General features: G+C 38.7%; 1 protein-coding gene across 1 annotated transcript; it reads right to left on the reverse strand.

Moving 5' to 3' along the window:
• Positions 1-1,823: 1,823 nt before the first annotated feature.
• On the reverse strand, positions 1,824-23,799 carry epha2b (eph receptor A2 b). The gene is made up of 17 exons (XM_084099491.1): positions 23,606-23,799; positions 22,959-23,026; positions 21,108-21,756; positions 12,709-12,864; positions 12,202-12,537; positions 10,977-11,101; positions 10,679-10,865; positions 9,979-10,075; positions 9,422-9,477; positions 9,202-9,327; positions 8,272-8,457; positions 7,806-7,867; positions 7,469-7,678; positions 7,153-7,302; positions 6,854-7,047; positions 6,301-6,456; positions 1,824-3,724 (listed from the first exon to the last, which is right to left on the reverse strand). The coding sequence occupies exons 1-17, from the start codon at positions 23,685-23,687 to the stop codon at positions 3,616-3,618; spliced, it is 2,949 nt and encodes a 982-aa protein (XP_083955617.1). The 5' UTR covers positions 23,688-23,799; the 3' UTR covers positions 1,824-3,615.
• Positions 23,800-27,312: the final 3,513 nt, after the last annotated feature.

Here is a 27,312-nt window from a genome sequence, read left to right on the forward strand (position 1 = left end):
ATGAAAAAGAGGGCGATGGAAAAGACAAGAAATAAATATAAAAGGGAAAACTCATACTTGAACTGTATAATGATGATTTTTACAATGGGAGTTCTTTAAAGAGCGGGGACATTTTCAAAGCCACTGTAAAGGAGGAGGAAACCTAAAAATGAAAGCCACAGGCCTCACACAGGACCATTAAGGTTAAACCATGTGTACAGCGCATAAGCACCACAGCCCAGCCTTCAACACAGTCCTCACCTATGCTATTGTAGCCTGTAATTTAAGCTTAACACGCATACAGGGAAAAAATGTCCTCCCATAATCCACATTCTGGAACATTTCTACTCATAGATGGGAACGGCGGTGTTTACATGCATGTTTTCTTTAACTGGCAAATGCTAAGTGTGCTTTCAAAATGTCTTCCCCTAACTTTCACAGTAGGCTAACCTGACACTGACTTTAATTCCTTTCACAGCTTTTCAGGCATTTTCTATTCACAACCCATTTACGTCCACAATGTTTATCCAACTGAAATATAGGATATTAAATGAGATTAAAAGAAAGAAAGAAATGTAGATTGTGATTTGTTTCGCTGCTGAATTTCTAGCGTCTAATCAGAATACGTTAATGTGAGCTCGCAAAATTTCGCAGTAGCCTACTGAATGCAAGAGAAAACACGAAATACGAGCATTACCGTTTTTCTCGTTGTCCTCGCCGACTATCCATTTTCAAAATAACTCTTATGAGTCAGTCCTTTTGTGTGTGTGTGTGTGTGTGTGTGTGTGTGTGTGTGTGTGTGTGTGAATCAAAAACATACAGCACGAAAAGTCTAGTATGATTTCCGAACTTATTTCTCTTACGAGTCGGCTCTTTTAATGAATTGTTCAAAAGGACAAGTTCACTGAGATTAATCTCTCAACGCTGTTAATGAATCAACATCTGACTCACCTTCTGAACTGTCAAACATTGCATAGTACAAGCCTGTGTGGCCTAAGTGACATCAGTGGTACAAGTATTTTCAGAGGTGAAGCAATATTACATTTTAATAAAATACTTAAAATACAGCATTACTTTGGAATAACTTGTAGCCTACCAATGAACCACAAAAACTCACTAAAAGACCAGGAACATTTGTTTTTGGGTCAAACTGAACCACATGAGGCACATATTATGTACAATTGAAATACAATAATTCCAGGCCACTGATGCAGGTACATCTGATCAAAAGAAGACGAGCCTAGACAATGACAGACATGCAGACATAAAACGGACGCAGGGCACTTTTTGTTCTCCTGCTGTACCTGTTTGACTTCCATGATGGCATTTCATTCTTCAGCCAGCTTCCCCTGTCCGATTATTTTCGTATATAAATATTTACATTCCAACCTTGACATTTTCCACCTTATCAAAAGGGTGCATTAGTGGCATTGTTACCTACATCACTCAGCAGCAGCTGATAAATTCAATACTCCGGGCGCCAGACAAAAGCCTCTCTTAATTTAGGTTCAGTGAGGCTGCAGTTATGGACAGGAGGGGCTAAATTGAGAACAAAGTAAATTGTCCTGCACGGGTTATAAGGTTCATTGGTTTCTGTCATAGTTTACAGATGGACTGCAAACCGGCAACTAATTAAATAGGGGCTGCTCTGACCAATTAGATAATGCAGTCATGCAAAGCTTGTTGCTTCCTTGAGTACATTAGAGCTGTATTGAATTGCTCAGTACCACTTAATGTACTACAATGAGGCTGTAATTGGGAGAAGCAACTTCATTTCTATTCTATTATGCGTTTTTATTGTAGTGGATGAAGACACAAATAAAGAAATCATAGTGACATTGAACTGAAAGGCTACAAAGATTTTATTGTGACTGAAAGACAAACTTCCATTACAAATAAATCCCAATTCAGTGTACTTTTCCTTAATTTTAAAAACAGAAACAATAAATAAAGTAAAAAATAAATAGACTATTAAATAAAATACAAAACAATTGGCCAAATCAAACATGTTTTTGTTTGTGTGGAAATACGCCCATGAGTGGGGTTCATACTGAGCTTATAAAATTTCAATATTTAGAAAAAGGTCAGTACTAAGATAGAAGATCAAAAATGACAAATTTCCCTTTCCAAAAAGTCCTGCTATTATTACAGTTTGCCGGTATCAACATCCCATTTAGAAAAGATTTGAAACACAATATCAACCGCAAACAAACACTAAATATGTCATTTCTAAATATGGAAGAACTCATCTAGAAATAATCCGAATAATGTGAAATTAACAAGGAACTGCAATATCGTCCATTAAGAGTTCAGGACTCTCCTCTGTAAATACAAAATAGCCTTGAAAAGGAGTTTAACATTGAAACAGAGTTTTTCCCTTAAAGGGAGGCTTGTATCTGCCCCCATCTGAAACCCTACTGTGGTCCTAAAAAGTCAGAGGAAATAATCAAGGAAGGTCGTAGCATTTCAGCAAAGCTTGGATCAGTTAATCATAAACCAGATCTGCTGAAGATAGTCTCCGCAATTCACAGCTCCAGGCGACTTTAATCTGCTGATACAAAATGAATAACAGACCTTGGTATATCATCCACATATCCTGGTAAACATAACTGTCTGTTTGATCATTTTCTTAGTTTGCAAGGACTGTCACTTGGTGCAAATATCTGAAAATCAGAACCGTGCCTTTGTTTGCAGAAGACCACCGGATTACATTTTCCAATTTGATTTAGACTGACAATCTGTTCCAAGACAAAATTTTCTTCTTAACCCATTTCCATTTTGTCATTTCACTCGCTCTTTGTTCCTTCAATCCTTAATGTCGTCATTACTGCAACCTTTCATAACGATAAGGGATGAGACGGCTGCTGAGATTTCTGATTTAAGTGCTATTTCATGGCGGTGCCTCCGCTCTTCTTGTTTGCAGAGAAAACACAGGATTTAAGGAACGCCTCGCTGCTCCGTTTCATCTAAACCAGAGACTTTAAACTTGATGGTCCAAAGCATATAGCGCTGAGAGTGCAATTGTAATGAAAATGTCATCGTGCGAGACATAAAATCACGGCCAACTCAAGCATGATAGAAACCAGAGAGCATTACAATCACCTTGATCTCAGCGGAACATCACTAAGTCTTACGTTAAACCCACATTTCTGGTATAGAAAGACCTGTTGGTCTGTTTTTCTCTCGTGATGCTGAAGAGTTCAGTCAAGTACAGAGCAATACAGTGCCAGTGCTCCCATTGGAAACCCATTGGGGGAGCAACGTATAAGATCTGAGAGTAAAGTGAGCGCTGAGAATTAAGCATGCATATGAAACTAAACAAAAAATTAAAAAACTAAACTAAAGAAATTACTATATTTTTGACAAGAAAATAAACATATGCATATGGTAAAAATAAATCTAATATACATGGTTTGATGCTATAGCAATAGCTTTTTGAAGCTTTTTTCACTTCCTCCATTTCTGAGAAGTACATCAAATGCTACAAGTCTCCACGACGGTGAGAGTCCATCTCGCTAGGCTGGAGGGTTAAGGCCAGGTCAAGGGCTGTCCCTGCAGTCCAATCCTGAGGCAGCTGAGAGTTTATTCAGTCCACAGCCAAAGGGTTTGGTCCCTTCGGTGCATTTTAAAGACAGTTCACACTGCAAACACACTCAGGGTGCTCGTCTGGTCCTTAAGCCCCAAGATGCTGTAGGCAATCCTCTTCAGATGGCCCGGCAGGCGGACTCCGATGTTACGGATATCCCTGGGAAACAGAAAAGAACGTGTGAGAACGTGAGAGCTTGTCTTTTAATTTTATTTTTTGTTCGTTCTCACAGTTTTGGTTTTTAGCCAAAGTTAATACGCTCTTTAAAATAATGGTTCCAAAAATGGGTTTTTGCAGCGATAGCATAGATTAGAAGAACCATCTTCTTAATGGAATAGAAAGGTTCCAAGGATGTTAAAGGTTCTTAATGGAACCATGGATGGAAAATAAAGAGCCTTTATTTTTAAAAGTGTACGCAAAATTTTATAAAAATGAATATTTGCATTTTAGTCAATGTATTTTAGTTTGGGTTCAAGTTGTCATTCATTCCTTCATTCACTCAAAAAATGTTTTCTTTAGTTTCTCTTTTAGTTTTTTTATTAGTTTTCACAGTTTTAGTTTAGTTCCAGTTTTTTATTTTAGTTTTAGCCAAAGTTAATGCAAAGCTTTATAATAATCCATGTATTTAAAATTTAAAATAATTTATGTCCATTTGCATATTATTTTATTTGATCTTTGGAGTCATGAAAATCTATTTCAGTTTAGTTTCCCCAGTTAAGTCAGTTTATATATATATATATATTTCATTTAAAATGTTATCATCCTTTTTTGTGTGAAAAATATTCATATAGATTTTGCCTTAGTTTTCATCAAATGATAATAACACTGTGGGAGGGTACTTGAAAATGACACAATCTTATCTTTCAAAAAGTAATTTTGAAGTGAGGTTTGAAAAGTGACATGTTATCCGAATCCTAATTACATTTTTAATTAGCGCCTTGATGATTTAACGAGTATTCCCTTCACCCACCATGAATCAGAGCTGGCCGGCACAGTCAGCGGAGGACTTGTAAATAGTTTCTGGTTTTAAAGAGTGCTACCAGATGACACCAGATGGAACAGTCCGCCATAAAATAAAAGACAAACACATCAAAGGCATTTCTGGTCCTCCACACAAAGTTCAGCAAGCTTCTAGGCTAAAAACACCCACGGGAGCTGAGCCAGAGGTCTTAGAGCTACAGTACGCTGTTACTACACTCCCAACCGCTTCATCAGTCAAACTGCCTCCTCCGTGAGGTCCAGCACTGTCGTCTCTACCTCCACATGTACATCAGCTCTCTCGTTCACCATCCCTACACTCTTTCATCTCACGTCCTGACTTTTAAGTCCAATCCTGTTGATGTGAGGGGGAGTAGCCGCATAGCCTCATGGCCCCAGCAGGCAGAAACAGTGGTTCCTGGCTGCAGTGAGAGCACAGTCCTCGACTGTTGGGAATGGGAGGGATGAGAGCCTGCCGAAACAGTGGGAGGAAGGGAGGAATGGCAGAACAGGGGAGGGGGAGAAGCATGCCACTATCCACCACATCGAGGCCACTAAAAACGAAGACTATTCTTTCTCTGCTGCCACAATGTTTTCCGCTCAACCTTAAATCAACGAGTAGCATTTTAAGCTGTAAAGACGCTATGAAGTTTTAAAATTTGGAAGTAAAAAGTTACCGCCTTACTTGATTAAAAGTCTTAAAAAGGTTAAATTGTTGTTACAATATATGTGGTTTCCGCTCTCGCCAGATACAGTAAATCAAAAATGGTCTGCGGTGGTGCAAGATTATCCTTGTAACCAAAGCATGAATTTAAGCCACGTTCAATTACCGGATCCCTAAAACAAAAACATGGAAAATATTTATATGTTCTAGGAATTATTAAAAGTTAAAAGATACCATCTTACTTAAATACGATCTTGTCCTGACCAATCTGCCTCAGTGTAGGCTGTATGCCACAGGGAAGAGAACTTTCCAAACACTCTAAATTCCTTCACAAATTCCCAGAACTCTCAAATTATGTTCATCTGGGGCCATTTTATTAAAAGGACTATTTTAAATAATGTCAGAATTGTAGCCCAACTAATTTTGTATTATACAGTATAAGAGAGAATGTTTTTTTTTTGTGCTAAATTCGATACTGTATGTCCAAACATTACATATTTTAATAGTGAGATGATAATAATAATAATTATTTGTATTATTATCATTATTTTACTCAATTATATAATAATAAATAATAATACATTTATTTAGTTTTATTTGTGAACTTTCATCTATCAGTACACGTGGAGACCTTCTTCACAGCTTGCTTGTTTATTTATAAATTAAATTAAAAATAGACTTTTCACAAAATATTTAATTTAATTAGTTCAAAAAGTATGAAACATTTACGGGCAAAGAGTCTTGAGCAAAGAAAAAGTAAAAAAAAATATTTGTTATATATTTTACTGACTGCACTGAAAAATACATATTTAGAGACAAATTTTGAGCAAATTCAAAACATGAAATGAACCATGTTAACTATAGAAAGATCAATTTAATTTTAATCTACTGACAATCCTAGTTTCTTATTGGCCGGCTGTCAAACATTCTATTTACCTGGAGCTCCAGGATATGACACACCAAGTAATGCAGAAATCAATTCCGCAGGAATGCACTTTGGACTCTCTGCGTGATCTCATGTGATTGTTCACAGCTAAACTTCCCTTGATAGTGTGCTGAAAGTCCGGAATGATGGGAACTTAGCGTTACTCACTCGCTCTTCATCTGCAGCACCTGCTCCATGCTGACGATCCCGGCTATGTTGAAGTTTTCACTGTACTGGCTCATCTTGATGGACTCCAACCACTCCGCCACAGACCTGAAGGGAGAGCCGTCTGAGCCACTGGTGCTGGGAAGCCGAATGGAAACTCTGACAAAAACAGAACACAAATACATTCAGCAAACCACACAGTGAGACCTTTTTTGCCTTTCCCTTGTTGTAATTGTTGGGTGGAAGAGACACACTTCGAGAGGAAAACCTGTCCGTTCAGTTTAAGAATCTGATAAAGATATGAAACTGTCAGATATTCTCTCTTACACGCATACTGTGAGATAAACATCAGATGCCAAAACCATTCAGAGGTACCATTGGTACGTGGTGCATGTCTAAACCTTCCCGAGGAATGACTTTGTTTGAACCACCACTTGACTTTCTTGCATAAAATTGTGCAATTGATAGTGCATGCCTCAACTTCTCTCTGCCGTTCAAGTCTTGTAAAAATTCATATGAGCCGTTTAAGAATTCAGAGTATGTGTTGAGCTCTTACCGAGGGTCAAAATCTGCTATGGCCTTCAGAGAATCTGGGCTCTTGAGGAGTTTGTCTAGTAGACTGACAATGTCACCAAAGCGAGGCCGTTTGGAGCGATCTTGCTGCCAGCACTGTAACATCAGCTGGTACACGGCAGATGGACAGTCCATCGGAGCAGGAAGGCGGAAAGCCTCATTAATGGCCTTCATTACCTGGAAAAAAAGATAGTCAGATAAGACATTTTGCTCAAAGGAAGATCCTTCGAGACAAACAGCAGAGTTATTGTTCATAGCCAGTGTGGTGTGGCCAGTCCGTACCTCATGGTTACTCATGTCCCAGTAGGGCCTCTCTCCAAAGGCCATGACCTCCCATATGACAATGCCAAAACTCCACACATCACTTGCTGACGTGAATTTCCTGTAAGCTATGGCCTCTGGTGCAGTCCAGCGAATAGGAATTTTACCTCCCTGTTGGGAAAAAAAACATATAAACAAGTGTCAGGCAATCCCTTGTAATTTCCGAAAATCCTGAAATAATAACCAGGTTGTAGTAATAGTAAAATAAAGACATCTGGAGTTAAGTGCAGTTTCAGAGAACATTCAAACCACATATTTATTTGCAATATGAACTTACGCTGGTGGTGTAGGTTCCTTCAGGGTCATCCTCCAAAACACGTGACAAACCAAAGTCAGACACCTTGCACTCCAGGTTGCAGTTCACCAAGATGTTTCTGGCAGCCAGATCCCTGTGTACATAGCTCATGTCTGAGAGATATTTCATTCCGGCCGCAATGCCACGGAGCATACCGACCAACTGGAAGGACGACATCTCGCCATCGTGGTCCTGTGAAGAAATGAAAGTTTCTTGAGAATTTTGACTAAATGATTTGCTATGTTACATCACTTTACAAGTATGTCATTATCATCTGTCATAATTTTTCTGTCTAAGTGATGAATTGTGACAAACGTACCTTCAGGTATTTGTCAAGAGCTCCATTTTCCATGTACTCAGTCACAATCATGGCATGCTTGACTGCAAAATAAATAAAAACAGACATAAAGTGGCTTTACAACATAAAAAGTAAAACCAAATTCTACTCAAATTTATTCAGAGGATAAAAGTCAAGTAATTAAAAAAAAAATACTTTATATAAATACTAAAGTTAAAAAAAAAACTATATTTTGTTCCTGAATTAAATAAAAATGTGCAAAAATGTATGTGTGTGTGTGTGTGTGTGTGTGTGTGTGTGTGTATATATATATATATATGAATGAAGGGGTTAATTTTCATAATTAAAGGGGTTAATTTAATTTACATAATTGAATCATTAATCAAATTATTATAAAAAAATGCATATTTTTTATTTTAGAAGAAATATTTTTTGAAATATATTTGAAACATTTATTTTAAAAAAGCAATAAAAAATTAAAACTCACATTTGGTGACCACCCCCTCCAGTCGGATGATGTTCTGATGTGAGAACTGTCCCATGATGCTGGCCTCACTAAGGAAGTCCTGCCTCTGTTTCTCTGTGTAGCCTGGCTTCAGCGTCTTTATTGCTACCGCTGCTTCTTTTCGACCGGGAACTTTTAGAATTCCTCGATACACCTCTCCAAACTCACCTACAGCACAGCAACACAAACCACCAAAGGGAGAGGCATCAGATAAGCAACATACCAAAGGGCAACTCCTTTATCGTGTCTCATGACAAATAGGGGTTATTTAAAAACATGAAAAAGACACTTGGAAATATAACCAGTGGTGCTAAGGCCACGGAGATTCCTATGAATGGTTAGTAAGTGGATTCATGGGAGGGGGTCAGAAAGGGCATGAGAATTTGTGTACAACAAGCAGACACAAAGTGGACAAGGGCCATGTCCTGTGGGCGGCTTAAGAGGGGAAACGTGACCACGGCACACTGATCTTCTTATTTAAAGTTGATGTTAGACTATAAACACTTTAGGATTTAAGACTAATTTAGTGGTTGTTTGTTTTATTTTCAAGTCATGATTAATTACCTAAGGTTTTTTATAGCAGTACTCCTCCATGTGGGATATGAAAAAGAGCTCTAGAGCGGGTTAAGAAAACAACACTAATTCAATTTGAATGACATTGGCAGGGAAAAAAACATCTCTGGAGGAAATTACTACAATAAAAATATTCCAGCTCTAACATGTAAAGCTCGAATTAGACAATATCAATGTTCGCCTTGTTTAAGCTGTCACTCCAATGAACTGTAAAAAAGCTGTCACTTTCAATGAACTGTAACATAACTACAAATCAACGAGTGTTGAAAGTATCATCCCCCCAGAATGCATTCAAAACAGCCCCACAGCGGGTTGTCAAACTTCCACGGATGTACTAACCTGCTCCGATGACTTTCTGCTTGGTGACGTGACTAGGAGGGATCTCGCTGGCAAACTTCAGCACTGCAGTGTTGGGATCTTCATAAGTGTGAGGATCAACGTAGGTCTTCAGCGGCTTCAACTGATCTGGGTTGACAAGAATTTAGGGAGAATTTAAGAGGAGGAAAGGGACAGGGTTTTAAAACAAGAAAGCCAGCAAATGAAATTCAATGCCACTAACCTGGGCTGGAGAAATAAGTGTCCTCTGGCCCTTGCCTGGTGTGAGAGTTTCTTCGGCTGTAGAAGAAAAACAGCTCAATGAGGCCTCTTTTTGTTTTTTTTAGCAAACCGACACATTTCTTTTCAGACTTGAGTTTGAAGAGCGGCTAGCGCTGGACTGGCTCCATTCAGTCGAGGAGTGTTTAGGAGGGAAAAAAAAGCGGTCTGTGTTTGCCAAGTGGTGACAGAGGTCTAGGTTATCACAGGAACTAGAAGGGCTCAGGTCACCTTCACAGAACCGCTACAAACCCATCGCTTCTTATCTTACACAATATGCCTCTCTGATTCAGCTCCTTTCAAACATGCCTCTTGTTAAGATACACTTAGTGAGCAGTCAGCGGACAGTTAGCAAATTGATTCTTCCTCAAAATTGCTAAGGAGCAATTTCAGTAAGAGTGTGAGAGCGGTGAAAAGGAAACAGTGAATGGATTTTTAAGGAGAAAGAAAAGGAGCGGCTTGAAGGAGTGACTGGGGGAGAGGCACAACGCTGGGTGTGTGTGTGAAGTGCTTGTTCCTAACCGTTTTCGCAGAAGCAGGACCACTACCACGATGAAAAGCATGGCGCCTCCCCCAATCGCTGCCCCAAGGATCACTGCTGTGTTTCCCGTTTTTTGAGCTGGGAAAACAACAACAAAGCAGTCAGGCAAATGAATCACTCAAGAATAAAACAACACACTCCATAACATAAAAGAGCAAGCAAACATTCTCTGTCACTTTAGTACAAGTACGCTGTTCAGGCTAAACAGAGTTTTCTCAAAAATTAAAACTTTTTGTATTTTATAAAAAAAAATAAAAAAATGTATTAATTATTAAATACCCCATGAATTTGCTTGACAAGCAGCCTGTAGTTATAGCCATAAACATGATTTTCTACAGTTGCAGGTGGTATTAGCGGGTGGGACATTGGCATTCTAGAAATCATTTGATTGGACATATATCTGTGTAGTGCAGAATGAGTCATCAGTATTTTGGGTTCATTTTCCTATAAGAAAAAGGCTGTACATTTTAAATAGTTCTGTTAAAAGTGAATTTTGTCTGTGTTTAGGTGTATGTAAGCCTATAAATGACCTCAAATCCAAAGAGTTAAAAGCCACAAAAATATCACTTTGATCCTATAGGGTCACTGAAAAGTGCACACAAAAAAAGTACTAAATAAATAAATGCATCTGCTCAAATGCATAATTGTAAATATAAAAGCAAACTTTGTGCCTTTTTTCACCTTGGGGGAGTGTTGAAAACTCCTGCTCCTTGCTGTAGCTGCCCGGGTTTCCCTCTGAGCTAAGAGCTTGGACTTTAAACAAGTAAACAGTGGAAGGAGACAGATCAATGATCTTAGCCGAGTTCTTGTCCAGCACCAGAACAGTGTAAGTAGTGACCTTTCCACTGGCCTTCTCCTCATCATTTTCCTGTAGACATGACAATGAAAGGAAGATGATGAAATGGAGAATAACAAAGCCACTATCACAGATAAGGATTTGCAGTGAAGTATTAGGGCTGAAAAGGATATTGTTACTGACCTTCTTGCGATACATCAGCTCGTAATGTGTGGCAACTGGCTTGGCACGGTGAGAAACAGACCACTGAAGCGACAGGCTGGTGGGGCTACTTTCAACGAGGTGCAGTGCAGTCACTTTTGGGGGATCTGGGGGTAAAACAGCAGTTAAGTGTGAGTCTCTGAAGTATATATGTTTGTTCGTACTGCACACTCAAAACTTTCAAATCTGATCTACAGGACTAACTGTGGAATGTCACATGGTTTGCCATTTGAGAAAAGAGTTGGGGGAAAATGAGTTTAATTGGAAACAGCTCTAGTAAACACTGTGCACTTACGATGACGTTGTGAAAAAAACCTTGAAATCCGATCTGACCAGAGTCACCGTACAGACTATAATTCACAAAATATCTGATTTTAATCGGATTTCAAACCACAAAATGGAAGTAGATGGGTTTGGGTTTGTAAACATTAGATTGTGTTTTTTTGCTGTTTAGACTACAAAAAAAGAAAAAAGATTTGAGTAAAAAATGAACAAGAAATCAGATTTTTTCTGCATGTTTGAGCATTGCCTAAAGTATTTAAAATATAATCTTAATCTTTGATTTCCAAAAAGGACAAAACAGAATGAGGAGAAAAAACGCACTATAGTTCAAAGGTTTGGGGTCGTTAAGATTTTTCAAAGATTTTGAAAGAAGACTCTTATGCTCACTAAGGCTGCATTTATTTGATCAAAAATAGTAAAAACAGAAATAATGTAAACAATTATTGCAATTTAAAACAACAGTTTTTAATTTGAATATATTTTAAAATGCAATTTATGCATATGAATGCACAGCTGAAATTTAAGTATCACATGAACCTTCAGAAACCATTCAAATATGATTTGGTGCTCAAGAAACATTTCTTAATATATTATTGTTAAAAACAGTTATGATGCTGCTTAATATCTTTGAGGAAACAGTGATTCTTCAGGATTCTTTGATAAAAAGAACGTTTGAAAGAACAGCATTTATTTGAAATAGAAATCATTTGTAACATTATAAATATTTTTTCGGTCACTTTTGATCAATTTAAGGCATCTTTGCTAAAAAAAAAAGTATTACTTAAAAAAAAAAAAAACGTACTGACTCCAAACATTTGACCAGTAGAGTGCAAAAATGAAAACAAAAACAAAGTACACTACTTAAAATGATTCAACCCATTAGTTTCAGTGAATTTTTCCTTCTACCGTTGTGATCAATACTGACCTGTATAATGTAAAGCGGTGTTGATGCTGCTAATGGCTCTCTTATTGCTGAACTGAGACACTCCGCTCCGTGCCTCAACAGTGAAGGTGTAGTTCAAATGGGGCTCCAGTTCACTCACAGTGACTCTGGTCTCCTTCAGGTCAGAGTTGCTTGGTTCGAAACGCACTTTCTCGGCACAAGACTGACACGCCTTCCCCTCACACCGTTCGCAAACCACAGTGTAAGTGATATCAATGCGGCCACCGGTGTCTGCAGGGGGCTTCCATGACAACTGAAGCCTGCCTATTGACATCTGAGCTGTGGTGGCCAGTAGACTCTGAGGAGCGGAGGGTAAACCTGAGTAGACAAAGAGCAGACAAGCCTTTTATTTACCTGTTCACCTATACTGGTTTAGTTAATCCCTAAAGAAAAGAGTGACAGAGAAAGGATATTGTAGGTAAATATAAAATGACAGGAACTGGCTCATGACAGCAATTAATGTTCAAGGTAGACGTTCTGACTTCTCACCAGAGCAAGCGGCTGTCTCTGGGTCCTCAGGTGCTCGATAAAAGCCCTCCTTGCAGGAACAGCTGACGGCGCCACGGCCTGAGGGCTGGGTGTTTTCTGGACAGGGTTTGCAGGCCTCACTGGACACTGAAGATTTGAAGAAGCCTGGCTGGCATTCTGCACACATACACACACAAAAAAAAAATGATGCATGATGACTTGGATGCGGATGAGAGGAAACTGTGCAATTAAACTGCTCACACCGTACATGTCAAGTGATCGTCTATGTATGAACACAGTAAATTAACCTCCTTTGAAGATGTTTTTTTTTTCCTCTACAGTCTTTCTCTTTTTTTTAGCTCTGTGCAAGAGTGCGCAAAGTTGACAGAGCAAGACTAAGCACACTCCTACTCATCCTGTGTGAACCATCCCCCTCATTCTCTACAAACAGGACCTGTCATCCCACATTCCAGCCCGGTACCTCCGCTCTCAAAACTCAACCACGAGAGAAAACAGAACAAAACCAATAAAACCAACAAACAGGGTGAATGCCGCATCTAACAAAGGATTTAATACAAAATAAATATTTTGTCAGCCAACTCTTGTGGATATTTTATGAATATTTTGCATGAACAAATATGGACATACAGTGGCTCCAAAAAGTATCTAGAAACTTAAGGCCACACTTAAAAATATATTTATAACTTTATAACAAAATATTACATAATGTGGCATTTATTTGCAGGGCAATGACTTAAGTTTCAAATGCTAAATATATTGTACAAAATGAAGTATTTGGATATGCTTTAGATATCAAACATCATTGAAACTACACCTCTGGTTACTCTTCTAGGTAGGACACCTGTGTGAACTTCAGGGAAAATGACATCATACATGCACTAACAATCACCTTGAGATCAGTTAGTTGAATGTCATTGAAGTAAATAGTTTAAAAAACAATGTGAGATCATACATTAAGTATGAAAAATGTACTTAAAAAAAGAAGAAAAAAATTAACTTTTTTTTTTACTTACCCCCCCCCCCCCAATAATTTTAATAATTAAATGATTAATTACTGCATTCTACTATAAAACACGAATTAAAGCAAAAATCTGAATTTGCAAGCATGCATAAATTTAGTAATTCAGACGTTTAAATGTATAAACAGGAAGAAAAAGAAAGGTGTCCACGGACTCTGTCTAGAAACATTCCAACATGCCCAGCTCATGTCCTTCCGCTGTCCAGAGTCTCATTCACAATCCACCACCACCCTGTGTACACACACACACACACACACACTGCTTCCGTTCTGAATCTGGCTCTTTCGTTTCTTGGAGCAGCCACATACAGGACCATTTATTTATAAAGCAGTGATACCTGGTTTTTAGTTTCAAGTGCAAGTTTTATCAGTCAAGAGACAAGCTGAGACACACGCAAGGCATAGATTATAGCAATATTACACAATCAAGTACACCATGTGTCTGATCAGGTGAGATATTTGTACTTGTGTGTTGAAATACAGCCATAGGCAAAGACCGTGTGATACTAGAGAGATGATTAAACATTTGCCCAGTAGTTTCAGTATTAGGACGCTTAGTCAGTATTAGACGTGATTAAATTGAAAATATAGGTCTATATAAGTGAGGAAGTCTATCGACAGTATAAAAAGACAATGCATTCAATTTCCACAGAACTGAATTCTCTTTTCTAAGCTATTTTTTTTGTGTGTGTATTTTTATCCAACTATTGTGATTGTTGTGGATGAATGTAGAGGGTTTCCCTCAAATTCAGTGTCCTATCAGAGCAACCACAGATGTAGCGCATCACGTGGCTTTTTAAGTGTGGGTAAAAGTGTCCAAACACTCTTTGCAGTCATTGTATTTCAGTAGTAAAGTGGCCACAAACCAAATCATTGTTTCCATTTTCTAATGGTTTGTTATCTGAAGATTTGCCAAACAGTTATAATTACAGAGTAGGGTGCTTCCTCCTTCCTGAATGCTTTGCATCAATTGAGGCCTTGTTTTGGGTTGAGCCACTTGCTCTCCCTCACAGGAAGGGGGTTAACGGTGGTATACATTACCTCTAATATTTGAGAGCATGCATTCTCTTATTTCAAAAGAAAACTTGCAGCATGAAAAGAATTCAGCATGGCAGCGAAGATCGAGCCAATGTGTTATTTATTCCTTCTTTCAAGTCGACTCCTCATCTTGTTTCTGTGCCAGCTGTTGTGGAGACTTTACTGCAACTCATTAACGCACCCCTCTGCGGAGGTGGGGATAGTGTGGGATAGACAGGGGGACTGAGGGAGAGACAGAGAGAGGGATAACGAGTCCTGGTGGGATTTGAAAGGAAAGGGGGGAGTAGGGAAAGAAAAAGAATTGTCCTATTCACAGTGAAGGGGGCCAAACAGCTGCTGCTGCGAACCCCGTTTCATATAGCCCCCGTCTCAGCTCTCCACTCGTAATCTCCAAATTCTTAAGTCCCCTCGCTTGCCTCATGGCCACATGTGAGGGTCTAGCACAACATTCGGCAGCCCATTCACTCCGGACAACAGGCACAGAAAGCCACTCGGGGCAGCGAGAGAGAAAACACTTGTTTCAAATAGTGTAGATGCCACATGACGCGTTAATACGCTGGCTGGCTTCTTAACAGCCACGGACAAAAACCTGACAGCGTTTTGGAGGGCTGCTTTAATCCTTTTATGCAAAGAGTTTACAAAAGAATTTGAACGACTTGAAACTTTTATTCAAAACACTTAGTGTGTAACGAATCAGATCTATCAACATTTCAAACCAAAGGAAAACAAATTTGGTGTAGGATTTACTTTGAATCAAGTTTCACTTAATTTTCAAATTGCTAGTAAATTTCACAATTATTCAATAATCACATTACACACACATACATATACATATACAGTATATATCACACAAATAAAAAATTAAACTACGTATAATAAATAATTTTTTGTTTTTTTAGGGATGCACAATATAAAAAGACCATATCTGGCTTTGGACGATATTAGACATTTTTTATTTATCATATCAGTCAATATTGAATATTTGAATGTGTAAGTCAATATTGGATATTTAATTGTGGATGGTGTCTTTCTGCCTATTTTTTTAAACAACAAAATAATACAGAAATAAATGTAACTAATAATGTTGTAATTTCTAAATTCACTTAATTTCACTTAATTACAAAGAAACAGCAAGCAACACATTGAATTAATTTTTAATTTACAACTTCGAAAAATCTTTTTTTTTACAGTGCATAGTCGATTGCATTCTAAAGTTAATGTGGCTTTTTAAATCCACGCTTCACTTTCCAAAATACAGCCGGAATGTGATTCAGCGCAAGGGGCTTTGTCTTCGCATTTTGGACACAACAGGAAGCAGGAAGCACAAGGCTGACTCGAAGCTTCCTTCCTAAGGCAGCCAATCAAAGCATGCAGGGACAGAGAAGGCGAATGTTGGACATGCTCTGGAAAAGAGAACTAGCTCAATCGCAAAAATCCTAATGAGAGGTCAGAGGCGAAAGACGACTTATGGCTTTTGAGGAATGTTGATTACATTTATGTAATACAAACTTCTCAGCAGAGATGCATAGATGTGTCGGTCGTCTCTCAGTGCCCCGTTTCGCTATCTGGCACCGAGGGCCCAGACCATAAGAGCCTCTGAGTGACTGTTTGTTTATTGTGAGAGTAGTTGGATCCTGCTCGCCGGTGACCTATGGGGTCTGTGATCCGTATGGGTTGAGTGGAGCAGTCGGAGCGAAGACTGATGAGAGGGTGACGTTAATGGACGGATGTATGGATGGATGGGTCGACAGAGAAGGGGAAGGAGGGCTGAATGAATGACTGTTTACATGGCGGCGGGACAGCGCGAACCCCTCCAGGACAAGAGTTTGACGGGGGGGTTTCGAATGAGAAAAAGGAAAGAAAAACAAAAGGCCTAGTCATTTAAACCTAGGCACGGAGGGGCTTACATGTAGCCCTAGGCAGAGTTGAGTTAAAGTGTGCTGCTCCGCCAGGTGTTGATGGCCAAGTAAAACAAACACCACAGCAGAGTGAGTGCGGACAGCGGCCAGGGGCTCGTTTCACAGGGGAAGAGGTTAAAATTCAGACAGAGAGCCTCTGAAAAAATAAAACATGTACACATAAGAAAATGAAGATAAAGATAGCATGGTGCAATCATAAACATTGGTTTTCTGTGGCCTACACTGAGGTGAAGACAAATTTACAACTCAGCTATGTGCTGCTTGATCTAACTGATCTTTCTTAAATAACTCTAATACACATATACATATATATATATATATATATATATATATATATATATATATATATATATATAAAGAGAGAGAGAGAGAGAGAGAGAGAGGGAGGTTCTTTTTTATAAAATAAAATAATTTTTTGTTTTAGTTTATATGTAATATCAGTTCACCCCCAAAAACATTTGATTGTAGAAGTTTAATATGCATAATTACAACATAATAGCTTGCACTAGTTTCCACAGAAAACATTTGTACCATATCTGAATAGTCAGTGGAGTGGTTCTTATGGTCAGACGGGACAAAGCCAGAGCTTTAAGTGTGTGTTTGTATGTATGGGGGGGGATGCAGTGGTAACATGAAGCCAGCAGGGAGGGAATAGTCTCTAGGTGTGGTGAGAGCATTAGTGCAAAGGATTATCAGCCCAATGGAACAGTTGTAAGAGAATTACATCTACACTTTACAATTCCACTCACTCTTTCATCTAGTCGTTAAGAGACACAATAAATGCTCTAATCCCTCTCTTTTCACACTTTCCACTCATTCTAAAGGAAAGAGGGCAAGAGGAAGAGAAGATGACAGAGCACAAAAGGACACAAACATTGAGACCCATCCAGAAGATTTGTTAATTAAGAAAGGAGTTAACTAAGAAACCTAAAACACGAATCCAGTGAGCACAAATAGTGCTCTGGTTTGCTCTCATTCTGGCCCATGCAAAACACTGGCCCATCGTCCAAACTTTTAGATGACAACACATATGGGTATGAGTCTGGTTTAGGCCAAAAATGTGAAGTAAAGCCATAAACAAAATTCCTTAAGAGGAAAATGAATAAGTGAATGAAGCCAGTGACAATTAAAACCCCTGAGCGGACGAGTTGGAGGGTCACCGAGGATTAGCAGGCCTCCGGTTTCCGCTATAGCCTGTCCTGTTTCGGGGACGCAGAGCTGACACAGGGGCAGGAAACTGCTGATCTCACACACTGGCAGCACAATACACTCAGCACATGCACACAATCCTGAAGTTAACTCCTTTAATGTAAGAGCTTCAATGTATACATCTAACCTCAATATTCCACCCCATTGGTCCACCAACTATTTCACTGAAGGAAAAGAAACAAAATTATATACACAAAAATGGCAGAATTGTATGCAACCGTTTTTATCACATTACTAAGGTGGAAGAAATCCACACAATTCCCTCCTTCTGGTGACTCCTCCTAGATGGTCATCGTGAACATTTTAATTCCACATGAACATTTTCAGTTCCAGTGAGTAAAGTTTCATTTAATTAGTAAGTTTCAGCAGTCATTATACTGTAATTAACAGAAAAAACATGTCATCCACTCTAGTTTCATTTGATGTTGGCACATGAAGTTGACAGAGGATCAAAGAAGTCAAACAACCCCATTTGGAAGTGCTCATCATTATCTAAACTTGCCCAGGCAAATGCTACAGCAATGGAAAGAACCGGCAATGGATTGTTGCGGTTGACTGCTAGTTAAGTAAGATTAGGAATCCCAAAGGTGGAGATAAATGGTTTCTGTGGCTTAATCCTGTAGGTATAAGACAGCAAAATAAGGCAAAAGAAGAGAGCAAGTATCACATAAAGCAGAGAATAATTACACCTCAGGGTACAGATCATCACAGCTTTCATCAAATTTACTTAGGATTCTGGTGGAACACTGCTAAACTATATTTAGTGCAAATAAGCTTGCACAATAATTTTTTTTTAACTTGTAGTCCAGATATCTCACTTTTGGAGGATGTTTGTATTCTCTTTCTGCACTGTCGCCCAATGGCTCGCGGTATTTGAACGTTGTGTGGACTTTCTCAAGCAAGGAATTCCAAACCTTTTGACCGTACACATAAATGCATGTGAGTCGGAGTTAACGTTTATTTAAAATGCTTTTGCATGTAAACTGGGGATGGTCTAAAACCATCTATTTGTCTTTGGGAGACAGATGGGGATAAGCAAAGCTGTTTATTTACAAGACACCATTTGAAATCTCCCAGAAGAGTTATAACAGTGTTTTCAGGGCCGTGTGAAAGTGGATGTTTAAACTTTCAATACATGTCACTTCCAAGACCTGCAGTCAAGGCCTAAAATAACATATTGTCATCAGAACAGCCAATAACAATAAATATAAACCATGCCTTATTGGTTTATTTTGGGAAAACTCAAGGGATCACAATCCATTTGGGAGAGGCTATAACGGTGGGACAAACTAAGAGCAAGCGAGAAAGAAAGAGAGAGAGAAAGAAAGAAAGGGCCAGAGTAACAGGATAGGAAGCATCCAAAACCAGTACTTATGGCTCTTGAGGACACACACCCAAGTCAATTACTACCCAGCCAGTCACTCACCACACATTATACACACAACTCTAACTTGGACACTCATAACTCTCGGCTTTAGCTTGTTCCAGTGCAGAAAAAAACTTCTTTACTGTAAAACACAAAGCTTGTTCTACAGAAATGTTACTATGGAAGATTCAAGACAATCCGTCTTCATCAGTGTTTAATTTTTCCTATAGATCAACAATATGGAGGCCAATAGAAGTTTGAAACGTTCCAGAAACTATAGTTATCCAACTCTGGCAACCTCGGTTTACTGTGAGTGACAGGGTGTGGGCATGAATTCCCAGTGCAGGTCAGGCAGCAGTCTTTGTGTGGTCAGCAAAGGTATGTGCTCTTTTATTCGTTACGACTGAGAAAGGGTCTGTTTTATTAGTGGAAAACAGCATCAGCATCAATACTGAAACCGCAACACCGCGTGCATGTCTGATATTTATATTTTTAAGAAATCTCACCAATACAGGACAGTTTGCCATCCTTTTATAAAAATTAAAAGTTGTTTGACCCCACCCACACATTTACCATAGTTCTCTGACCTGGCTATTTGACAATGATTGCCTTTAATCAACAGTACATCCATCAACATGAGTCAGCTCTGGCCTGGAGCTCTCCCCAGGGAATTCCACAGGCAGGCAGTAGTTGGGAAGGCTCCTTAATAAACCTACCAGGAATGCATCAGTGGAGTGAAAGAGGCACTGGTGGAGGGAGGGGGGAATGTCTCTGAACACAGCACTACATTGTTCTGCTACCTTTACATTCCATTCTCCACCTTTCCACTACAATCTCCTCCCTCTTCAATGTCTGACACTTTATCTTTTCCCATTCTAAACCATGCACACACACCTGTTCCCACAATTCCTAGTCTATAAAACAAGGAATGTGTGCTAACCAAAAAAAAAGGCATGTCCATGAGCTTGGCAATGGTAATGTGTAACCGCTACAATTAAGAAATTGTAACCCAGATTGCTTATTTGAGAATCTGCTATCATTTGAGTTTCATTTGCTTGCGTTTTACCTGTCACTGCATGTGGCTGAATTGTGGAAATATGTTAAAGTGTTGAGGTTAGAGGACGTTTAAAACTGAATTATTCTAAACAAGTTCCAACATGCCAGTGCTCTCATTTCTGCAGTCACAAAGAACTTTAGGACTGTCACTCACATGGTTGATCTCGCTCTGGTGTGGCAGGGACAGAAACACAAGAGGAGAAAAAAAAAAAAAAACAAGTGACTGTGACAACAAGAGAAATTGTCACAACCTCAAAGCTAGAATTAAATCTGTCACTGAAAGGTTCTGCCTAAAGCACAATAGGTTTGCAATAGTCGTTGAAGTCTGAACTTGTGTTTCAAAGAATGCTGGGGGTTATGGGAGTCAAACGCACAGTGACGAAGAGCAAACAGGTTTCAAAGCACTTGAAAGTTTAAAAGTTCCAGCATGAACAAAATAGTTGATGAGCAAAAATGTGAAAAGGACAGTGTTTTTTCCAAAAAAAAGTACTGCAAGCATGTATGGAAAAGATGCTGGCGAGCCACTTAAAATGTGAAAAAACTGACTTAGACTTCATATATATAGTATATAATCAGTGCCTTGTATAGTAAGGATAGATGAAATCCACAATAATACGAAACATTTTTATAAAATAATAGAGCAATTCATATAATGATATACTACGAATAAAATGTTAATCACTATCCATGTGGAAGTATATTCAAATTCCTGACCCAAACCAGAAATTTTAACTGACAACAGCTGGTGCTGGCCTCGATCTGTAGAAACCAAACAAAGAAACGTATGTCTTACCTTGGCATGCATCGTTCATGGCTTCGAACCCGGGTCTGCACTGGCATTGGCTCACAGGTACCACCCATTCCCCTTCCGTGGTACAATAAATGCGAGGTTGGTCCTCGCTTACAGCATTTTCGACACAACTTCCAGCCACCTCCCGCAGGGCTTGGTTCTCTCCCCCTGCCACTGTCTCAGGGAACGCTGCCAAGCTCTTCACTGTTGCTGGACATGTTTTATAGTAAACCCTGACAGAGTAGATGGCTACGCAGGCCCCAATGTCCTGGAAGGCCAGGTAGAAGCCCTTGCGAGAAAGATTTTCCACTACTTTTGTCTCAATGTTCATCTTCATCTCCCCGAGGCTGGATATTTCATCTGGAGCAATGGTGGCCACCTTGCGGAACTGGCCTTTGCGGAAAGCAGTGCCGATGTCCGCGTCAGCCTCAGAGGTGTACAAGTTAAAGGTCTCCTTGCAGATAAGTGAGTCTGCATTGAAAGAGTTGCAGTCACGGACCACGAATCGCAGCTCCACGAAGACCCGAGAAGCAGTGGGGTTGCGCTGGATGAACGTAGTACGCAACCAGTTGTCTTGTTCTCGTTCCTCCACGTTACATATATAATAGTTATACAGCAGAGAGCCGTTCACAGCGCGCTGGCCAATCTCCCACTGCAACGTGAAATTAAAAAAATGGATGTTAGCAGTAAAATCAAAACCAAGATTGTGGAAAGAAATTTCAAAGAAAAGATGCCAGCGAAGGCTGAGAACAAAAATAACACAAAATGTCCTGACCATGGAATTTTAAGTAGTAGTGAGGATGCTGGTCAATTACCCACCAACTTCTGGCAAAGAACAATGCGGCAGTCTTTCTACTGCATGACTGATGTAATATGCTGAAACATATCTCTTCACATGCAGCATACATGTGTGTTTTTAGCTCTTATTTCATGTGTTACCGTGGTTTTAATTACAGGAGAGGTGCATTGTTTTCGTAGTGTGTGGCATGGCAGTAAAATGGACTCTGCAATGAATGCTTCCAAATAAAAGGAACTTTGTGGTTTAAAGCATTGCATACGTTTGAAAGACATTAAACTCTTTGAATAAGCAGCAGCTCATTAAGAGTGCAATTAACTTTCTATAAAACTGAACACGCTGACACCTTGTTCACATTCTTAATTTCTCAGCTTTTTCCACGACAGTCTGAGGGGAAAAAATGCTTTGCATTTAATTATTTAGTGTGTATTTGGTTTTTTCCACATTTTAAGGTAGATGTAAACCTTCAGTTTTAGACTGGCTATTAATGTGAGGAAGACTTAACAAGTCTGTAGCCTACTTGCCATATCGGATCATTCCCTGATGAAAAACCCAGTAGCTCTTTTGGAACAAGGTTTTGAAATACACTAGCTGGTCTAAGATTGTCAACCCGCTACCATTCAATACCTAGCTTGACAACCCATATGACCAGTAGCGTTTGTTGCTAGTCCAAATTGGTCTACAAGCTAAAAAAAGCTACCATGTTCTAAAACACATCCTTTTGATTTCCAAACCAATTACGCTTCTAAATTCTAGTTAACATTATTAGTTAACGTCACAAAAAGCACCATATGCGCCAACCTTTAAAAGTTAATTACACCCTCAGTTTTACAATCCCTAACACAGGGCTTTAAAATCGCACGAGACTACAAGTGTTCAGCAGGCAAAGAATCATCCAAAACTTTTCAGGAATGTTTTGGAGGGTAAAGTCTGAATTATCCTTAAGCAATAACGATAATAAAAAATAAATAATAAAAACCGTATCATTTTAAAATTACGTGAAACAAACGAAAAGAAATGCAGAAAAAAATGAAGGCTCGTATGAAGAATAAACTCACCCCGCGCTCAACAGGCGATGTCAACCAACCCAACTCTGCTCCCGATGACACCATATCCAACAGCACCTCTGTGACAATAACGAAAATATATATATTAAATATTTTTGTCCGGATAGATAACAACAGTTATTCAAAAAGCAGCAATAAAGTAAATGCATACAAGCACACCGGGTTACAACTAAAAGCAAACGAGGAAATAATGTTCAGCCTACTACTGTTGCTATAAAACACATTTCAGTTCGTAATAACAAAAACAACATTTCACAATTTATAATAATACAAAAAAGTTAAGGTTAATTATTTCTCGTCGCTAAGGAAATTTCGCACTTCGCTTATTTATTTACTTCAAAACTATAGCCTTCTGATTTGCTTGCGTTTGCGTATGATGCATTAAATGCCACTTATAAAATCTAAAATAGCCTACTAAAATGCTCAACATTTTAAACAATTTCAACATTAAAAAGTGTTTAAATTCACAAAAATGCACAAATTTGCATCGGATCGACGAAGCACAGGTTGACATTAATATGCCGACTACTTGCGTTGTTGCAATTTTAGACATTTAGGTATAGAACTTTTAAATAGTTTATGTCATGTGTGTGAACCTGAGTGAGAAGTTTTAGAAAGTCTCAGAGAGACTTACTTACCTTCCTTTTTTTGAAGAGAAATAAATACAAAGTTCATAAATACATTGACAAATAAAACACGCTTAATCCGTCTGTAATCCATGTTGTGTTCGGAGTGGACAGTGATGTTGGCTGCTCCACGCTCCACGCTCAATCCAGTTGCTGTTCCAGTTGCGCTCTCGACAGACTCATTGAGAAACGCGGAGCGTCATGAAACCCCGCCCGCTGGAATGTGATCAACGTCTTTATAGGAAGGGGGGTGGACATGGGCATTAACATGCATGAGTTCCGTCCTGGGACCACGCCCCTCACATTTCTTATAACGTGTAATTTACCTGTAAAATTTACAGTGTACCCAACTCAATCTCCTTCATAAATGGGGATTTTGTACTGTCCAATATCAAAGATCTTGATCTTCTCAGCTGTACCTAACAATTGTCATAATTTTTTACATTACCTTTTGAACTGATATTCAAATCATTGCAGTAATCATTTTAATTGAGCAACATTTTTTTTTTCTACAATAGCCTAATGTTTACTGCTAAAAGAAATTGCAAAATCAAAGATGGTGTCTGGTTACAAAAAATGTATCAACTGTAAGCAGAACTGGTAAGAGCTTGAGTACAGGACTTAAATCGAGACAAAAGTGTCCCATGGCAACTCTTAGGAATTTTGAAGTCAAGCTCCTTGTGTTTGAGACTCCTACTTAGCTGCCCCACTGACAGCCACACAGTGTCTCTGAGGAAAAAGTGCACAAGTGAAAGGATTTACTTGACAGAGAGCATGTTACAGCGGTCACCCCACGTTCAGTTCATTTTGAAGAAAAACAAAAACAAAACACGGTTGGCATATTATTTTCCAAATTACTAATTAAACTGTTAAAAAGCAATTTTTTTAGTCTCAGCGTATTTCATAAGACATGCAAGCCTTATGTGCAACCCCTAATTTTTGAGTTCATTGCTACTGTCATTGCACTGCTCTTGTCAAAATATTCACTTTCCACACCTCTGACGACACCATACCCACAAAGTCTTTCACACCAGGGGCTGCTCCCAACATTTCAGAGATTTTTTTGGTTAACAATGCAATCTCCTTAATGTCCCCACGCCACTATTCTCACCTCACACCCCTTTTTCACACATTCATATGAACCTCATTTGAGAATGAAAACATTGCACTAAAAAAGTAGAACTAGCTCTTGCACAAACATTATTCATTCGCTGTGTATAATCATTTTTATAATCAATTCTTTTAATTATGTATTAAGGCCTTTATATGAATGAGGAGAGATCTGTATTCCTATTTTGAATTCCTTACGATACAGTTTATGTTCTTACATACAAGCAATTTCAAATGATAGAATGTAAAGTACTGAAAGTACACTAGCTACTGAGGTGGCAATAACATCGTAAATCTTGAAACTTAACAGTCATGAACGAATGGAGAAAAGGGTTGTTTGAAAGTGTGGGGGAAGTTGTGAAGGGAGTGCTTGAAGGACAGGTGGTAGTCCACTCAACAGCAGAGAAGCAAACAGCAGGTCCATTGTTACTAACCCATCAACATACAGCAGCAAGTGTTGCTCAAAGACGCATGTGTGAGCTAATGTATATCTCAGTCAATCACCTCTGTGGTAACACTGAGACTTCCTGCTCTTAAAGGGATAGCTCACCTAATAATGAAAATTCTGATAATTTACTAACCCTCATGCCGTTCCACCAAACCTGTAGGACTTTCTTTCTTTTGTAGAAAACAAAAGTAGGTCATTTTATGAACAAAAAAACATATCTTTTTTATGCGAGTATGTAATTGACAAAATAATCTTTATTTTTGAGTGAACTATCCCTTAAAGTCTGGCATGTTGTTGTTGTATAGTCTACAATATACCAGGCACCATCGTTATTATCATTAATTAAAACTAAAACCATTTGACTTGAAATGAGAATAAACATTTGCCAAGGCAACATTTATATTTTTGGTTTAGTTGACCTTGAAGTACTAACATAACTAAAACTATACCTTAAGAAAACAAAAAAGAAAACCAGAAATTATAAAAACACAACAAAATTAATAAAACATTCAAATCAAACTGACAATGGAAAAAAATAAAAACTAATTCAAAGAATTATTAAAACTATAATATTATATAAATTACATTCAAATCTTAATAATAAAGGGAAATTCTTAAAGAATATTCCATTTTAGCATTGAAACTGAATGAATAGAGTGTGAATTTTATATGGCTTTCTGTTTGTTATGGTAACGACTGAATCGGTATTGACACATTGTGTGTAATCACATGATAAGAGTCATTAGCTAAATTCACAGACCAGGTCAAAAGTTCAAGAAGATGATTTGTTATTGCGACACAGAGTTCTCCTTGGTAGAATATTTACTTCAATCACGGTCAGAGTTCATTTTTACTGGAAGATCATAGACCATGTGGGACACAATTCTGAAAGATGCTCAGAGCAAAGACCACACACAGCTGAGCCACATAAAGGGGCTAAACAGGGGTTTCGCTTGGGAACCATCACCACAGAGAGTTTATGATTCGACTTTAGCGATAACATACGTAATCATAAAACAGAGGACTTGAATGAGGACAACTAAGAGCACTAAACATTAGGTGTGGTCACTTTTGCCTTTAACGACAGACAGGATTGGGTAGATAATTCAACGATTAGTCTACATTTGTTTGGTTGAATTGAAGTCAGAGTTGTCACTAGTATATAGTCCACATACAGCCAATGCTTTAAATGTATAAGCATCTCAGTTGAGCTGCAATGTAGACTCTACCGTATGTGGTCACAGATGGAGATAATGATGGGAATAGAGGAGATGCCACTGAGGCCCTAACCCTAAAATTACAGCAAGACTATGTGGTCGGTAGAAAGAGACATAAAGAGAAATTCCACTCCACTTACCGATTTTCCAACACTTCAGCATCTCTGAAATGCCGTCCATTCTGTTGATTCAGATAAAGGGGGCTGGAGATATGGTCTTCACTCTTTTCTTTAGCATCACAACTTCTTTGTGGATCAAATATTTATTTTCACATGTATAGACTAGAGAGAGTGTCAACACTGTGTAATCATGAAAATTAAATTATTATAAATAGCACATTAAGCAAAGCAGGTTAAATTAAAGCAATAAGCCATGGCAGGGACGTGCGGTCAGGGTAGGCAGGGTAGGCAGTGCCTCACCAAAGGAAATGTTGACATTACATTTATTAATTCCAAGAACTTTATTAATTCACCACATTATTAATTGCATTTATTTTATTCCAAATATTAATTTTTGTAACAAACATTTTCAGGAATACACATATAATATACTCATTTTGCCATTGTTTGCTCCTAAAACCATTGTTTCATGCAGGAAATTCAAGGCCATGACCATTGAGGCAGAGGTTAGCAGTGCCTCTTTGGTCCATAGAACGTAGTTTACGTAGGTTTGCGCATGCGCAGTCAGTTCTCATGCTGTCTTGAATTATCAACATTGAGGCAGAGACCGAGCTTGCTTCATGTCACGTGATCCACTCACTCTCACTCAATCCGCGCTTCCCGATCTAGCGGCGCCTAGCGTTGGCTGTCAACAGGCGCGGGGTGGGTAAACGGGAGAATTCCCGGTGGGCCGCTTCACTTTTTGTGCCGGTCGAGGATTTTTGTTTTTTCACATTTGTCACGTTAGTTACATTAGGCTACACACGTTCCGCATTCTGACACCGC

The sequence above is a fragment of the Abramis brama genome (assembly GCF_963993115.1).
Source record: "Abramis brama genome assembly, chromosome: 22".
NCBI classification, from domain to species: Eukaryota; Metazoa; Chordata; class Actinopteri; order Cypriniformes; family Leuciscidae; genus Abramis; species Abramis brama.